Source organism: Talpa occidentalis, unplaced genomic scaffold (assembly GCF_014898055.3).
Source record: "Talpa occidentalis isolate TD23 unplaced genomic scaffold, MPIMG_talOcc4v2.1, whole genome shotgun sequence".
NCBI classification, from domain to species: Eukaryota; Metazoa; Chordata; class Mammalia; order Eulipotyphla; family Talpidae; genus Talpa; species Talpa occidentalis.
The window spans coordinates 84,776,997-84,791,345 of record NW_026555331.1 but is presented as its reverse complement, the minus strand read 5'-3'; the positions used below and the strand labels follow the sequence as shown (position 1 = coordinate 84,791,345).

Sequence of the window (14,349 nt, the reverse complement as noted above, 5' to 3'; positions counted from 1 at the left end):
ACATCCCAATTTTTATTAAAAGTTTATACTTATAATTCATGTGGGTTGTATTACTATACGCCACCAAAAATTAATACTGTCACTGAAACTCAAGATATTCCTGGTATTTCTTTTCTTTCTTTCTTTTTTTTTTTTTTTTTATGAAACCACACAGCCTCCTTTGAGCTCCTTGAAGGGATTTTTGTCCTCTGGGATACCCTTTACTAGTGGATCCTCCCCAGATCTTTCTTCAACATAATCCCTTACATCTTCGCAACATTTCGATACCTTAAAGGAAAGAAGAAAGAGATGACTCATTTGATTTAATACAGAATACTGTAGATTCAAGAATATTAATTGAGATTAATTGAGATATTTTCTCTATTCTATCTTTTTAATGTGATTCTGTTTTCTACCAATGCTTATGTACTTTGTTGGAGAGAAGAAATAACTGCCACTTCCCCTGACCTCTTAGACTTCTCCAACAAAGGATAAACAGCTGGTGATGCTCCAGCTTAGCATTCCCAGCAGACTCCAGCTTTGCTTCCAGCTTTTTTTAAAAAGTAACATGATCCAAGCATCAGAACTCAACCAGCAATACAACTCAAGGTCACCAGAGTGAACACTGATTAACCTTTTTCCTCATTCCAAAAATGTGACATGTAAAGGTAGAAGGGAATGAATAATTATTAAATTGCAGGCTTATCACCATTCCTGAATTCTCAGAAGTATACACATGTCTACAGTGATTGATCACTACTGTGTACTAGGATGTGATATCCAACGGGTGAGGGACCTTTGACTGATTTGTTCCCACGCATCCCAGGCATCTAGAACAGAGCCTGCATTAAGTTTGTGCTCAGTAAATACATATTTGCTGAACTGAATCATTTGTTTTGGTTATGAACTTGCTCCTCACTCATCTACATCATTATAGAAATGACTCACAACAAATCAGACTGTTTTGTATTTTATTATTTTTTAAAAAGATTTATTTATTTATGCATACAAGAACTGGGGTACAGGCCAGGGGTGTGGAGGGTGAGAGGATTCACCAGAGACAGAGTGGGGAATGGAACAGGCAGATCTACTGAAATACACTGCTGAGGGGAGCAGTGGGCAAGTCAGGAGAGGTCTGCTGCGCCATGTGGGTAGCTCCCTAGCAGGGGATGGAACTCATTGCAGTGGCTGAGGATAGCTTCATAGATTGTGTCTCAACCCCCTGTGCCACCCAGGAGGCCCTGTTTTGTATTTTAATGGAATCAGCCAACAAGAGTCTGTTAATATACCATTTAAGAAATGATTTAGAGAAAGGCAATGCTCTATACTTATCTATCAATAAATATAAATGTGAGGGCCTCCCCGATGGCGCAGCGGTTGAGCGCTGGGTTGCGAAGCTGCCCACAGCCTCTGCAGCGCCAGTTCGATCCCCGGCTGCTCCCCGGCCACCAGAGGAGGGTCCCGCATGGCGTGCAGACCTCTCCTGCCGCCCGCTGCTCCCCTCAGCAGTGTATTTTGGTCCTTCTGCCTGCTCTGCTCCCCGCTCTGGCTCTGGTGAATTCTCTCACCCTCCAGCACTTCTGACTGTACCCAGTGCTTGTATAAATAAATAAATAAATAAATAAACTTGGAAAAAAAATATAAATGTGTGTGTATACATTTATACACACCTGATCAAATTGTTAATTTCTTTTAGAGTTCAACTAGTTTCGTTTACATTTAATGTGTCATTCATGACATTAACACAAAACTTCATCTTTGGCAGTCTATTAAGTGGCTAGTCCATATATCATTTAACTTATTTAATAATATGTATAGGATATTTTGTATAAAATTTCATAACATTATATCTAAGACTTAAGATTACTTGACAACTCTGCAAACTCATTAAGTATCTGAACAAACAATTTTTTTCTAACTGGGGTAAGTCATTGGTCAGGTGACAACTTCATACGAGGATACCTGAAGTTTAAAGATTTTATAGTTTAGGGCCTCCCCGGTGGCATAGGGGTTAAGTCTCAGTGCTATTACACTATCACCACTGTGTCCTGAGTTCTATCGCAGCCAGGGAGCTACCCACATATGGTGAAGTAGACCTCGCCTGTCTTGCCCCCTGTTCCCCTTAGCAGTCAATCTGCTTCCATCTGTTCAGTTAATCTGCCTCCACCTGTTCTGCTCCTCACTCTGTCTCTAATGAATCCTCAAGTTCCCACATCTATGGCTACACCCCAGTTCTTCTATGCATAAATAAATCTTTTCAAAAAGATATTATAGTTTTGAAATATGCAGTAATTTAGATTCACTTTTTTCTCCCTCAATGACCCTACCACCCACCTACCTCCAAACACTAGCTTTTTCGGTTCCCCTAGATATCAGGAACAGAGAGGCATAAATCACTATTTTAACAGAGGAGTCAGTGAAGAGTTGGTTTTGACAGTGTCTGGCTCAGATCTGATGCTAAGGAGAGAAATAAGTTACCTCAAATAATATGTGTTTGTGTGTTCAAAAATTATTTCAGTGGAGTTTATTATAAATATATGTAGGTTAGTACAAGATTACATGGCCTGATGGAAAAATTATGTGTTAAATTCAGGGCATCCTAGGTTTGAATTTTGTCCACTTATTAGCTATGTATGTTCTTTAGTTAAAGTTCATCTAAGCTTTAATTATTTCATTTATGAAACAGAATGAGCAGCATGGTTGCATTAAGTACCTGGCATATACCAGATGTTCACGGGTAGCTATTTCTAGATATTACTACAAAGATTGTCTTTAGTCTCTGTCTATGACACTGACTTGGAGCCACTGTAAATCTATCAGCTTTAGAAACTGGATTCGAAGTGTCGTCTTACCTTGACAATACTAGTGGCTTAACAGCAACATAAACTGAGGCATACTATGAATCAGTCTGGTTCTTAATTTTAACTTTTTTAAAAAATTTAACTGTTAAAATAGTAATAATGGTAGAAAAAGCACTTGTTAAGTACTAAGTATTGTTCTCAGATCATATTTATATTATCCCATTTATTCCCCGCAATTGCTTTCTGAATTACATGCCATAACTATACCCATTTTATAGAGGAAGACACTGTGATTCAGGTTAATGAGCTAACTTAAGTAAGTGTATACAGAAAGTTGTAAAGCTAGAATGTTAACCGGGTTCATGGTTCCAGAGTCTATCTGCTTAACCATCCTGTAGGAACACTATGCATTTCTGTGTCAGAGCTATGGCTTCAACACCTGGAAGGTTCATGACATGCATGTGCACATGCATATGCACACTCACGCGCACACTCACGCGCACACATATGTGCACACACATGTGCACACACACTTTTAGCAGTCAGATATTAAATTTGTTTAATTTCCAAGGGTATGTAGACATAATGGGGGGAAAGGAACTCAAACACCTGACAGACAGTGAGGTATAAATGTGTACCCTAAATAAAATATTCTAGGGTATACTTACCACAAGGTAATAAATATATCCAAATGTCTGCAAAACAACAATTCTGATTACATAAATAATAAAAGCACTTTTGGATATTCAAGTAAGGAAGAAAAAACAATTCCTTTACCTCAAAAGTTTATTTTATTTTCCCTGATACAATGATATGAATTTAACTTTTTTAGTGTGTGTGTTCCAAGTTTTTATACTATTTATAGATTTGATTTATCTTTATAGCAAAATATGTTTTGGCTGTATGAAAAGGGTAACCGGGAAGTTTGAGACAATTATAAATAGAAAAGAAGCCAAAATTCCAATTTTGATTGGGAGTAAGAGTTTTGAGCAAAGTATGATGGTTCAGTACAAAGTCCTTTTACTTTGGCCTGATAATATGGGATTTAAAAAATGTGTGTGTATATATATATATATATATATATATAGTATATACATACACACAATGTATATATATACTCTCTCTCTCTCTCTACACACACACACACACACACACACACACAGTATGCTCTTATCATTTGTGGAGGAGTTTTTTTTTTCTTTTTTTTTAAATAATAAATTTTATTTTTATATTCCCCATACAATTGCAACCCCCTCATTCTGACCCCAATCCCTCCCCTCCCGACACCCACCCCCCCAAAAGTGTCTCTGGTTCATAGTTTTTTGTTGATTTGATTTTCACTTTCTTATAGTTATTCATTTTCCTGGTCCCTTATTTAAGTTTTCTAGATTCCTGCTATGAGTGAGAACATCCGGTATTTTTCTTTTTCTTTCTGGCTTATTTCACTGAGCATGATTGTGGAGGAGTTTTTGTTTCACTAACTTTCTTAAAATGAAGAGATATAAAATTCATGTTTACATTTTCTAAGCTTCAGTCACTGTTTGGGGGAAACTTTTATTCCTTTGACATTTCTGTTTTTCTAATGGCCGAGAACCCTTGGTAACCATTTCCAAGATCTGCTGGGTGTTTTTAGGAGGAACCAGTGAGTTTTTGTCCTTGAACTCATTTTTATTTGCAAAGAAGGAATAGAATGTACTCATTCATTACTGGCCATGACAGTGCTGGAGGGGAAGAGAGCTTGGCTAAAAGTATTCGAACAATATCAAAGTATTTCATCAAATAAAAAGAAGCTTATCAATTTGTGGGAAAAAAAGTCCATATTCATTACTTCATTTTATTGCCTAGTTAAATATTGTCTCTGTTTCACCCTCTTCGTTTCTCTCTTTTCAACAACCCATACAAATATAGTAATATTTTTGCTTAGTGGTCATATCAAAAGGGTAAGGGCCGGATATGACCCATGGAAAATAGTTTGCCAAAGCTTTGATTTATAGTCTAAATCAAGAGATAATTGTGATTATTAATTTTCTTAATCCCTTAAGAATTTTTACATGAACAATTTATTTTTAACTGCATTGAGCCTCTCCAGTGAGGGTTTTCTAACCTGGTACTCCAACAGCATTTCTAATCTAAAATAAAGTTCAGGGCCTCCCTGGTGGTGCAAGGGGTTAAGCACAGCACTATGAAGCCGTCCGCAGCCTCTGCAGCATGAGTTCGATCCCCGGCCGGCCTGGGAGCAACCCACATGGCTCAGCAGACCTCTCCTGTCTCGCCCACGGCTCCCCCCAGCAGTGTATTTCAGTAGATTTGCCTGTTCTGCTCCCCACTCTGTCTCTGGTGAATCCTCTCAACCCCTCCCTCCACCATACCTCTGGCCTATACCCTAGTTCTTGTATGTATAAATAAATAAGTCTTTAAAAAAAATAAAATTCAAAAGAGAATGGCAGTTTACCAGCATTCTTTCCAGAGTTACTTCTTTTTTGAGCTGGGCAACTTCCATCTTCAGTTTGTCCTTTTCTGTCAGGTCCTCAATGTTGATCACTGGCATCTTTTGCCTGTTGAAAAGGTAGTTTATACACCCCAATTTCTGGACTAGTTTTACATCAATGTTAGCCAACTCTTCTGTCAACTCTGCACTTACTGAGTAGACAGTTTCTTTGTTAGTTTTAACCTACTGTGGATGTCACTTTCTCATGAACACTCCAAACGCTTTTAGCCTTGCATGAATATTAGCCTTGGGATTTTAAAGCTCTATAATCTTTACTAATATGATTAAACCCAGCATTGCAATCTAAACACCTGTTGGTATGTTTGTAAGGAGAGGTCAGTTTAGTCAGTATATAATCTTAACACAAAGCTCCTCCTTTTCCTATCTTTGTGTGTGTGTGTGCACATTGTAAAAATGTGATTTTTAACCTTCATTTCCAACTTCAAAGACCTCCACCATATGATTTATGCAGTTGAAATTAATTTGAGGTCATTCTCAGGACTGCCCATTAATCCCTAAATCTGTAGCATACTTAATCTGGTATTAACAGGAGAAGCATACAAAAAGTGGCATTATAAGGTAGTTATAAATAATGGATTGAATATGAAGCAAAAGAATGGAAATAGAACAAAGAACCTTGTTAATCAGAAATAACCTAGCATATTACTTAGAACTGTTTCTCCTGGAATTTGTATGTAATTGTCACAATGAATTTGATAGTGACAAGGAGCACGAACAGCAGGTTAAAGGGGCAGAGTATGCCTGATGTCCTGACATCCATCATAAAGAATAGGCTCTTTCTACTGCCCTCTTAGAATGCTTTCTTCTCTTTAATTAGATCAACAGGCAATGGGGGAAGATGACTCAGTAGCTGGTGGTACCCCTGGGAAATAGCCTGGAAAATTTCACTGTAGCCAATTGGCACCACGCCTACAATCTCACTTTTTTGATCCTCCATTTTTCAGTTTCTCTGGTCCAAATTTTTTGAAAATTATTGAGGTAAAAGTTTCTGGGTCCAGTTTTTATAATGATGTATTTTAATGACATAATGATGTATTTTAATGACAGTACTTAGGTCACAAGCTACTTACATCTACGTGAAAACACTCTAAATAATGTATCAGCAATTAACTTATTTCTTTGTATTTATGTAATGCCTTTGAGGAAATGCTATTTCCTTCCCTAATTTTATATTATATTGTTTTTCTCTAGGAAAGAGACTATTTAGCATTTGTTCTTAGGAACAAATGCATAGAGAACAGAATACCCTGTGATATTTAAAGTCAACGTTTCCTAAACTTTTAACTTTTGCTATTTGATTATTTTAAGAAACAATATAGCAACAAAAAGATATTTTTTTCCCTCTGTAATTACTGTTTGGTATTTGAGATTCAATCTCAACTTTATTTTCACCTTCCTTTTCAATTCCTTCAGACTATCTATAAAAATTCACAAGTTTATTTCTGCCAACCACTTTTTTCTGTTGACATTGTCCCTCGTATACTTTTTATCCATCTTGAAAAATACATTCCACTTGGCAATGGTTCTGACATTTCAGTGTGTGTAAGAGTCACTTTAGGAACTTGCTAAAAATATGAGCCCATCCTAAGAAGTTTTCATTTGGGCTTAGGATTCCATTTTCTCTGTTCTAGAAGAGCCCTACCATATTACTGCCAATAAAAACAATCATTCACTGGCACTTGCTAGCTGTGTTGACTATGAACAAGTTACTTAACTTCTCTATGGTTGTTTACTCAGAAACAGAAGCAATACTACTACCTACATTGTATATATCTTTTTTTTTTTTAAGATTCATTTATTTATTTATGTAAGAACTGGGGTGTAAGCCAGAGGGACGGCGGTGGGGAAGGTGAGAGGATTCACCAGAGACAGAGTGGGGAACAGAACAGGCAGATTGACTAAAACAAACTGCTGAGGGGAGCAGCGGGTGAGACAGGTGAGGTCTGCTGCGCCAGGTGGGTTTCTCCCTGGCCAGTTGGAGATGGAACTCGTGCTGCAGTGGCTGGTGATAGCTTGACAGTGCTGTCTTTAACCCCTGCCACCAGGGAGGCCCATTGTATATATCCCGATAAGCCTAAAGATTGCATAACAGTGTTAGCACAGAGCCAGCACTCATACACATTAGAGGGCGTCACATACACTGTACCTCTGGACTTCCTAGACTGTTGTCTTACATATCACTTGCTGATAGACAGCTTTATAAGGGTTCTTTTTTTTTTTTTTTAAAGATTTATTTATTTATTTATACAAGTACTGGGTACAGTCAGAAGCGCGGGAGGGTGAGAGAATTCACCAGAGCCAGAGCAGGGAACAGAACAGGCCGACTGATGAAATACACTGCTGAGGAGAGCGGCGGGCGGCAGGAGAGGTCTGTGCACCATGTGGGACCCTTGCCAGTGGCTGGGGACCGAACCTGTGCTGCAGAGGCTCAACCGCTGCACCACCTGGGGAGGCCCTTTATAAGGGTTCTTAAAGGATGCCATGTGGGCATAATGTGGCTCCTTTAATACTACAGGGCAGATGCTATTGGTGCCTGCCTACACCCTCTTTTCCAGGGCAGGCTACTTACCACCCTTCTCTCTACCCTTGCCCTTCCTCCAGCTGCTGCAGGTACTGATTACAAAAGGCGTATTTTCTGCATAGGTTTGTCTTTGACCTACAGGGATCATTTCAATTTGTGATGTCTGGGAAATTATGTTTCCAATTGATCCTTGTAGGTGACCAGCAGCAAATGACTAGCTAAAGTAGGGTTATAATAACATAGAACCTTAGCTGAAAAACCTTGGCACAATTGAGAACCTTCCAGAGTTCTTCATGGCTTGAGAAACCACAACTTTGCTTAACTACTCCTGACCTGTTCTACCTTCAGAGGTTTCTTGGCATTCACTTTCAATACATCACTTGGATAAGAATCCCTGGCTTAGAGTCAACTTTGAAGAAATCCAAGAAATCCAAGGCCCTTTATAGAAATGCCCATTTCTTTCTTAACTTATCTTTTTTATAATTTATGTCCTTTTGACTATTAATTGTTCTGTATATTACATAGTAGAGAGAGTCATGACGTGTTGATAAAGTTATTTGCAACCTATGTCGTACATATTTACCTAGACACAGAGAAAAGTGCAAGTTCTCTAACTTCACTTTATTTTTTTAAAAGATTTATATTTATTAATTTATGCATGTGAGAACTGGGATGCAGGCTGGAGGTGCGGGGTGGGTGAGAGGATTCACCAGAGACAGGGTGGGGAACGGAACAGGCTGATCTATGTAATACACTGTTGAGGGGGGCAGCAGGCCAGACAGGAGAGGTCTGCTGCACCATGTGGGTTAGCTCCCTGACCAGGGTTCAAACTCAGGCCGCAGTGGCTGGTGATAGCTTGATAGCGCTGAGACTTTTGCCACCATGGAGGCCCCCACCATGGAGACCCCCTTTGCTACCATGGAGGCCCCTCTAACTTCACATTATTAACAAATAATTTTTCATAATGGTTATGATTCACCATGTTCAACAATTGATTAAAAAACACTTGATTTGGTGGAGGTAAGTGTCAGAACTTTGAAAATACTTGCCAAATTTGACCCTACAAGTCTTGTATGAAAAAATTCAACAAGTGGGGCCTCCTTGGTGGCATAAGGGGTTAAGCATCAGCACTATGAAGCTATCCACAACTACTACAGCACAAGTTGGATCCCTGGCCAGGAAGGTGACCCACATGGCACAGCAGACCTCTCCTGTCTCACCTGCTGCTCCCCTCAGCTGCTCCCCTCAGCAGTGTATTTCAGTAGATCAGCTTGTTCTCTACCCCACACTGTCTCTGGTGATTCCTCCCACTCCCCGCACCTCTGGCCTATACCCCAGTTCTTGTAGGCATGAATAAAAATAAATCTTTAACAACAACAAAAAAGTTCATTGAGTGAAGATCAAAACTCACACCTCCCATAAGGATATCAAGACACACAGAGAGAGGTAAATCACATTGTCTACATGAAGTGCCCAAATGTTCAGAGTTGTACTGAAGTCAAGGGTTTAAAATAATTCACAAAAAACATCATCTAATTTCCCCTGTATACCAATTTGCATATGAAGCAAAGGTGGTCCAGAGAATTAAATAACCCAAATCACATGGTGGGTAGCAAGAGAAGTGGCACTATAATGTGTATCTGCTTTCTGGTCTTAGCTTTTTGCATTCCAAAACACCTCTCAGTTATCCTTCTTCAAACTAGTGTAAAGGTGTGAATTTGTTTCTTCACATCCCAGAATTGTATGGAAATTAATTACACAGAAAATTAAAGCACAGAGCTGATAAAAAGGGCACTAAATCACCCAGCTCATATGCTATGGTTTCAGACTGGGCCATCTCTCAGAGGAAGTTCTAAGAGGGGCTGGAATGGTTTCTTGGTTCTGTTATCATCCTTACTCCCCTCTACTTCACAAGAATATAAAGGGAGGAGTCATAGACCAACAGGATAAGACAGCAGGTGCACCTAACTCAGGGAAGAAACTTCCTCCTTAAGTAGAAGATATTTGCCCTTTTATCTCTTCTTTCATCCTACATTACCATCAGAGGATCCAAGGTCCAAAATAGGACAGAAGAAAACAGGAGGCTAAAGAAGTTTCTCAGAGTTGTACCCTGTCTATTGAGCAACGACTCTCAATGGGGGCAATACTGCCCCCTAGCTGGTCTTTTAAAAATATGTCAGTGTTTCGGTTTTTAGTGGTTTTTATGGGTGAAGGATAAAAAACTACACAGGGAGCCTAAGAGTTTCAATGTTTTTCAGAGTTTCCATTAGGTTCTTGCTAATTGGTTTTAGAATTAGAATTGATTAAAGTTCAAAGGCCACCTTTGATCATTTTCTTTATGATTCTTTTTATAAACTATTGATAAATTTTGAAGAAAACTGGTTCTCCCCTGGTGGCATAGGTGATTGAGCACAGCACTGTGAAGCTGTCTGCTACAGCCTCTGCAGTGCCAGTCTGATCCCGGCCAGCGGGCAAGGGTCCCACATGGTGCTGCAGACCTCTCCTGTCGCACCTGCTGCTCCCCGCAGCAGTAAATCTCAGTCAGTCTGCCTGTTCTGTTTCCCGCTCTGGCACTGGTGAATCCTCTCACCCTCCCATAAATCTGGACTGTACCCCAGTTCTTGTATAAATAAATGGATAAATCTTTTAAAAAAAACTTTTGAAGAAAATTCCCAGATAAAATATTTAACTTACAAGTGCTATCTATGTTAGCTCAAATTAAAAAAACAAAAAAGTTAAAAAAAAACCCCTCTGTTTATACAGAGGACTACTCACAGATTCTTGGAAACAGGAATGAAATAACACATTAAATATTATTTGATTAATAAACATTCAGTTTGACATCTTATTTCTCAGAAACAAATCTCCTATCTACCACACACTTGTAATCATTTACAAACTGTACATTTACTATCTTGAAAGATTCTCTTTTTTGTCCTGACATTCTGCTTGAGACTATAAAAAATAACAGCTAACATTTTATTCATTCATTCAACAAATATTTATTGAATGTCATTAGGTGACAGACATATCCTGGATATCTGAGGGTAGAGCAAAGAAAAAAATCAGATGGAAAAACTGCCAAAAGGAACTGATGTTCTGATGAGAGTGACATTAAACAAATTTAAAAATAAAAAAAAAAAGGCCTCCCGTGGTGGCGCAGTGGTTGAGTACTGGGCTGTGAAGCTGCCCGCAGCCTCTGCAGTGCAAGTTCAATCCCGGCCACCAGCGAGGGTCCCACATGACGCACAGACCTCTCCTGCCGCGCCCGCTGCTCCCCGCAGCAGTGTACTTCGTCTGTCCGTCTGCCTGCTCTACTCTCCCCTCTGGCTGTGGTGAATTCTCTAACCCTCCTGTGCTTCTGACTGTACCCAGTGCTTGTATAAATAAAATAAATAAATAAATCTTTAAAAAAAGAAAGAAAAAAAAAGAAAAAAGTAAAATAGCCCATATAATAGATTGTGGTAAATTCAAAGGAAAAAATAAAAAGGGGGAAAAAAAGAATTGTGAAGAGATGTGTTTCTCAGTTATTTAGAGAAGCCCTCTCCAACACAAAGCTATTTGAGGGTAAGCCTGAAGGACCCGAGGGAGTGGACGAAGTATGTTTCAAAGAGAAGACTGCTGTAGAACACAGAAAATGCATGGAGCAGCGAACTAGTATAAATAAGACTAGCCATGTCAGGAAAAATAGCTCACAACCCCAAGGTAAGCAGGAAAAAGATGGAAACAAAGGACTTAGCAAACGATGGAGCACTCTAAAGTGAGGAAGATGAGTTAGAATTAACAAAGGAGACTGAGCTTGTGACAAGGGTTAAATAATATGCTATTAGCTAGCACCGCTATGCTCAACACATGGAAGCAATGCTTCTATCTATCTATCTATCTATCTATCTATCTATCTATCTATCTATCTATTTATCTATCTATCTATCTTTCTTTCTTTCTTTCTTCTCTTTATATCTGTGTCTTCTCATTTCTTTCTATTTGGGCCAATAAAATGATAGCAGCTATCACAGTGTTTATTCATTAGTAAATATTAATTGAGTAACTACCTTGGGCCAGGTACTCTTGATCACTAGGGTGTGAAGGAGCACACAAAATCAGCTTCCTTATCTCTTACTATGTTAGTATTTTGTCACTGCATAAAGTATTATTTTATTTTCAATTGAATCTTTTCTGTCACATAAAAGGTAGTTTGTGATGTTGGTCTGGAAATGTATCAGGTTCAGAGAGTGGGGTCCTTGGGTTACCTCTGAAAAAAGTTTCATCAGAACTCTCCTTTCAATGGCATGAGGGGGATTTCCCCACAAGGCAGAGATGTTTAGTTATATTCAAAAGGGCAGGTTTATTATAATGAGGGAAGGGAATTCAAGGATGCTTGCACAGACGCAAGCAGACAGAAAGCTGTCCCTGAAAGGGACAGTTTTGTTAAAAGAGAGGCCTGCATGGGCCTCCCCGGTGGCGCAGCGGTTGAGCGCTGGGTTGCGAAACTGCCCGCAGCCTGTGCAGGGCCAGTTCGATCCCCGGCTGCTCCCCGGCCAGCGGAGGAGGGTCCCACATGGCGCGCAGACCTCTCCTGCCACCCGCTGCTCCCCTCAGCGGTGTACTTCGGTCCTTCTGCCTGTTCTGCTCCCCGCTCTGGCTCTGGTGAATTCTCTCACCCTCCCGCACTTCTGACTGTACCCAGTGCTTGTATAAATAAATAAATAAATCTTTATATAAAAAAAAAAAAAAAAAAAAAGAGAGGCCTGCATAGTTACAGGTGGGCAGTCTTGGAGGGAGAGCTGCCTCTGCTGCTTTGCAAAGGGAGAAGGTTGGTGAAGAGAAACTCCTGCAGAGTCATAGCGGGTAGGAGAGCTGCTGTATCTTGCCAGTGTAGAAACTGCACTGATGTAGTCTTCTCCTCTTTGTGAGAGGTTCATTCCTTTGTGGGATTGTTAAGTGCTGTTAAATGAATTATTTCTAGGGTTGGTGCCTAAGGATTTTTCCTGTATTTGGTTTGACTAGGTCAATTTAAAAGGACCTGTGATTTTTTACAATAGCCCTTAAGCTCTATATGACTACCTGATCTGCACCTCAGTCTGTGCCTCTGGATACTTTCCTTTTCTGTATAGCTTGTTTAACAACTACGTTAATCACTTCTACTACTATATCCAGCTTCTGGCCTCCTGTGAACCTGTTTCTGGTTTTGTGATTCCTCCTTCTCAAATCATCTACTCTTAGTGTCCATTAGTTTGTATTTTTGTTTTCTTCTGCAATTAATCAGGTTGATCACACGTGTTGTCAAATTTGGTTTTTAAAAGTCAGTTGTTTTTATATCCTTTGCCATTTTATTACATGTGAACTTAGACTTAAAGTAGGTGACCTATAGACATTTAAATATATTCAGTGAGAACTCACTTTCTTCCCAGAGCAACACTATTTATACTGAGTCAGTTGGGTTTTTAAGACATTTGAAAAAGAGAGGGACACTAGTAATTTGTTTATTCCACAGGTATTTATAAGATCCTGCTTGGACCTCCCTGGTGGGGCAAAGGGTTAAGCACAGCACTGTGAAGCTATTGTTATAGGACAGGGAGAGGGGCAGCCCAAACCCCGCAAACCTGCCTATTCTAAATGGGTTCTGCCATCCGCCGCATCAACACAAAACATATGAGACTTTAATGGGAAGGAACTTTAATAAAACTAGGAAACAATACAGGTAAGGCAAATAATCTAGTTTCTAAATCAAGCATCCAAAGTTACCCGTCCCCTCGTGGGTAAAAGTCCATCCAAATGGGATTGGCCCAGAGCAAAGCTCCAAAGCCTGCCACAAGTCTAAAGCATCTTCCAGTGGGGACCCACAGAAAAGGGTCACAAACAACCGGACAAGCCCGGAAGGAAAAGAGCAAAATCAACATCAAGATAAAAGCTGCCATGGTCACCTCCCCACGGGTCTCACCCACATCTGTGTCACCCAGTCCACGACCAAAAGACAAGCGCAGTTTCTTCACGTGTCTCTAGGCTCCACGCGCCTCCTCCAGGTCTCCTGGCTCCATCCTGCTTCCTTCCTCAGTCCCTTCTGCAGCTTCTCCTCTTCCTGCTCAGCTCCACCCTCCCTTGGGTGGGGCAGGGAACCTCCCCCTTTCCTGGGGACCACCCTGTTACACTATCACTGCAGCATGAGTTCAATCCCCAGCCCGCCAGGGAGCTACCCACATGGCTCTGCAGACCTCTTCTGTTTCGCCTGCTGCTCCCCTCAGCAGTGTATTTCAGTCTGCCTGTTTTATTCCTCGCTCTGTCTCTGGTGAATCCTCTCACCCCACCCCCCACACCTCTGCCCTGAACCCCAATTCTTGTATGCAAAAATAAATAAATCTTTAAAAAAAAAAAGATCCTACTTTCCAGATTTTGTTCTCAGTTCTGGGATACAATGGTGAAAAGAAAGGTAAATTCCCTGCCTTCACAGAGCTTATATAATAATGAGAGGCTGAGATAAGTAAAATACAACTAGCAAACAGAGTAATTTCACATGATACATTCTACAGAGATAGCTTGTG

The 14,349-nt window shown here is 40.0% G+C and overlaps 1 protein-coding gene across 8 annotated transcripts in view; it reads right to left on the bottom strand.

Annotated features, from left to right (window-relative positions):
• GNGT1 (G protein subunit gamma transducin 1) overlaps nucleotides 1-14,349 on the bottom strand; it is a 173,612-nt gene continuing 159,263 nt past the window's right edge. For 7 of the 8 annotated variants that reach the window (XM_054692347.1, XM_054692350.1, XM_054692348.1 and 4 more), the window contains 2 exons: nucleotides 5,233-5,335; nucleotides 1-267 (listed from right to left, as the gene is read on the bottom strand). In XM_054692347.1, the coding sequence (XP_054548322.1) occupies nucleotides 139-267; nucleotides 5,233-5,335 (232 nt within the window). In that variant the 3' untranslated portion in view covers nucleotides 1-138. Of the gene's footprint in view, nucleotides 268-5,232; nucleotides 5,336-5,421; nucleotides 5,455-14,349 lie in introns of those variants that run through there. The other variant, XM_037507995.2, reaches the window with a different exon arrangement.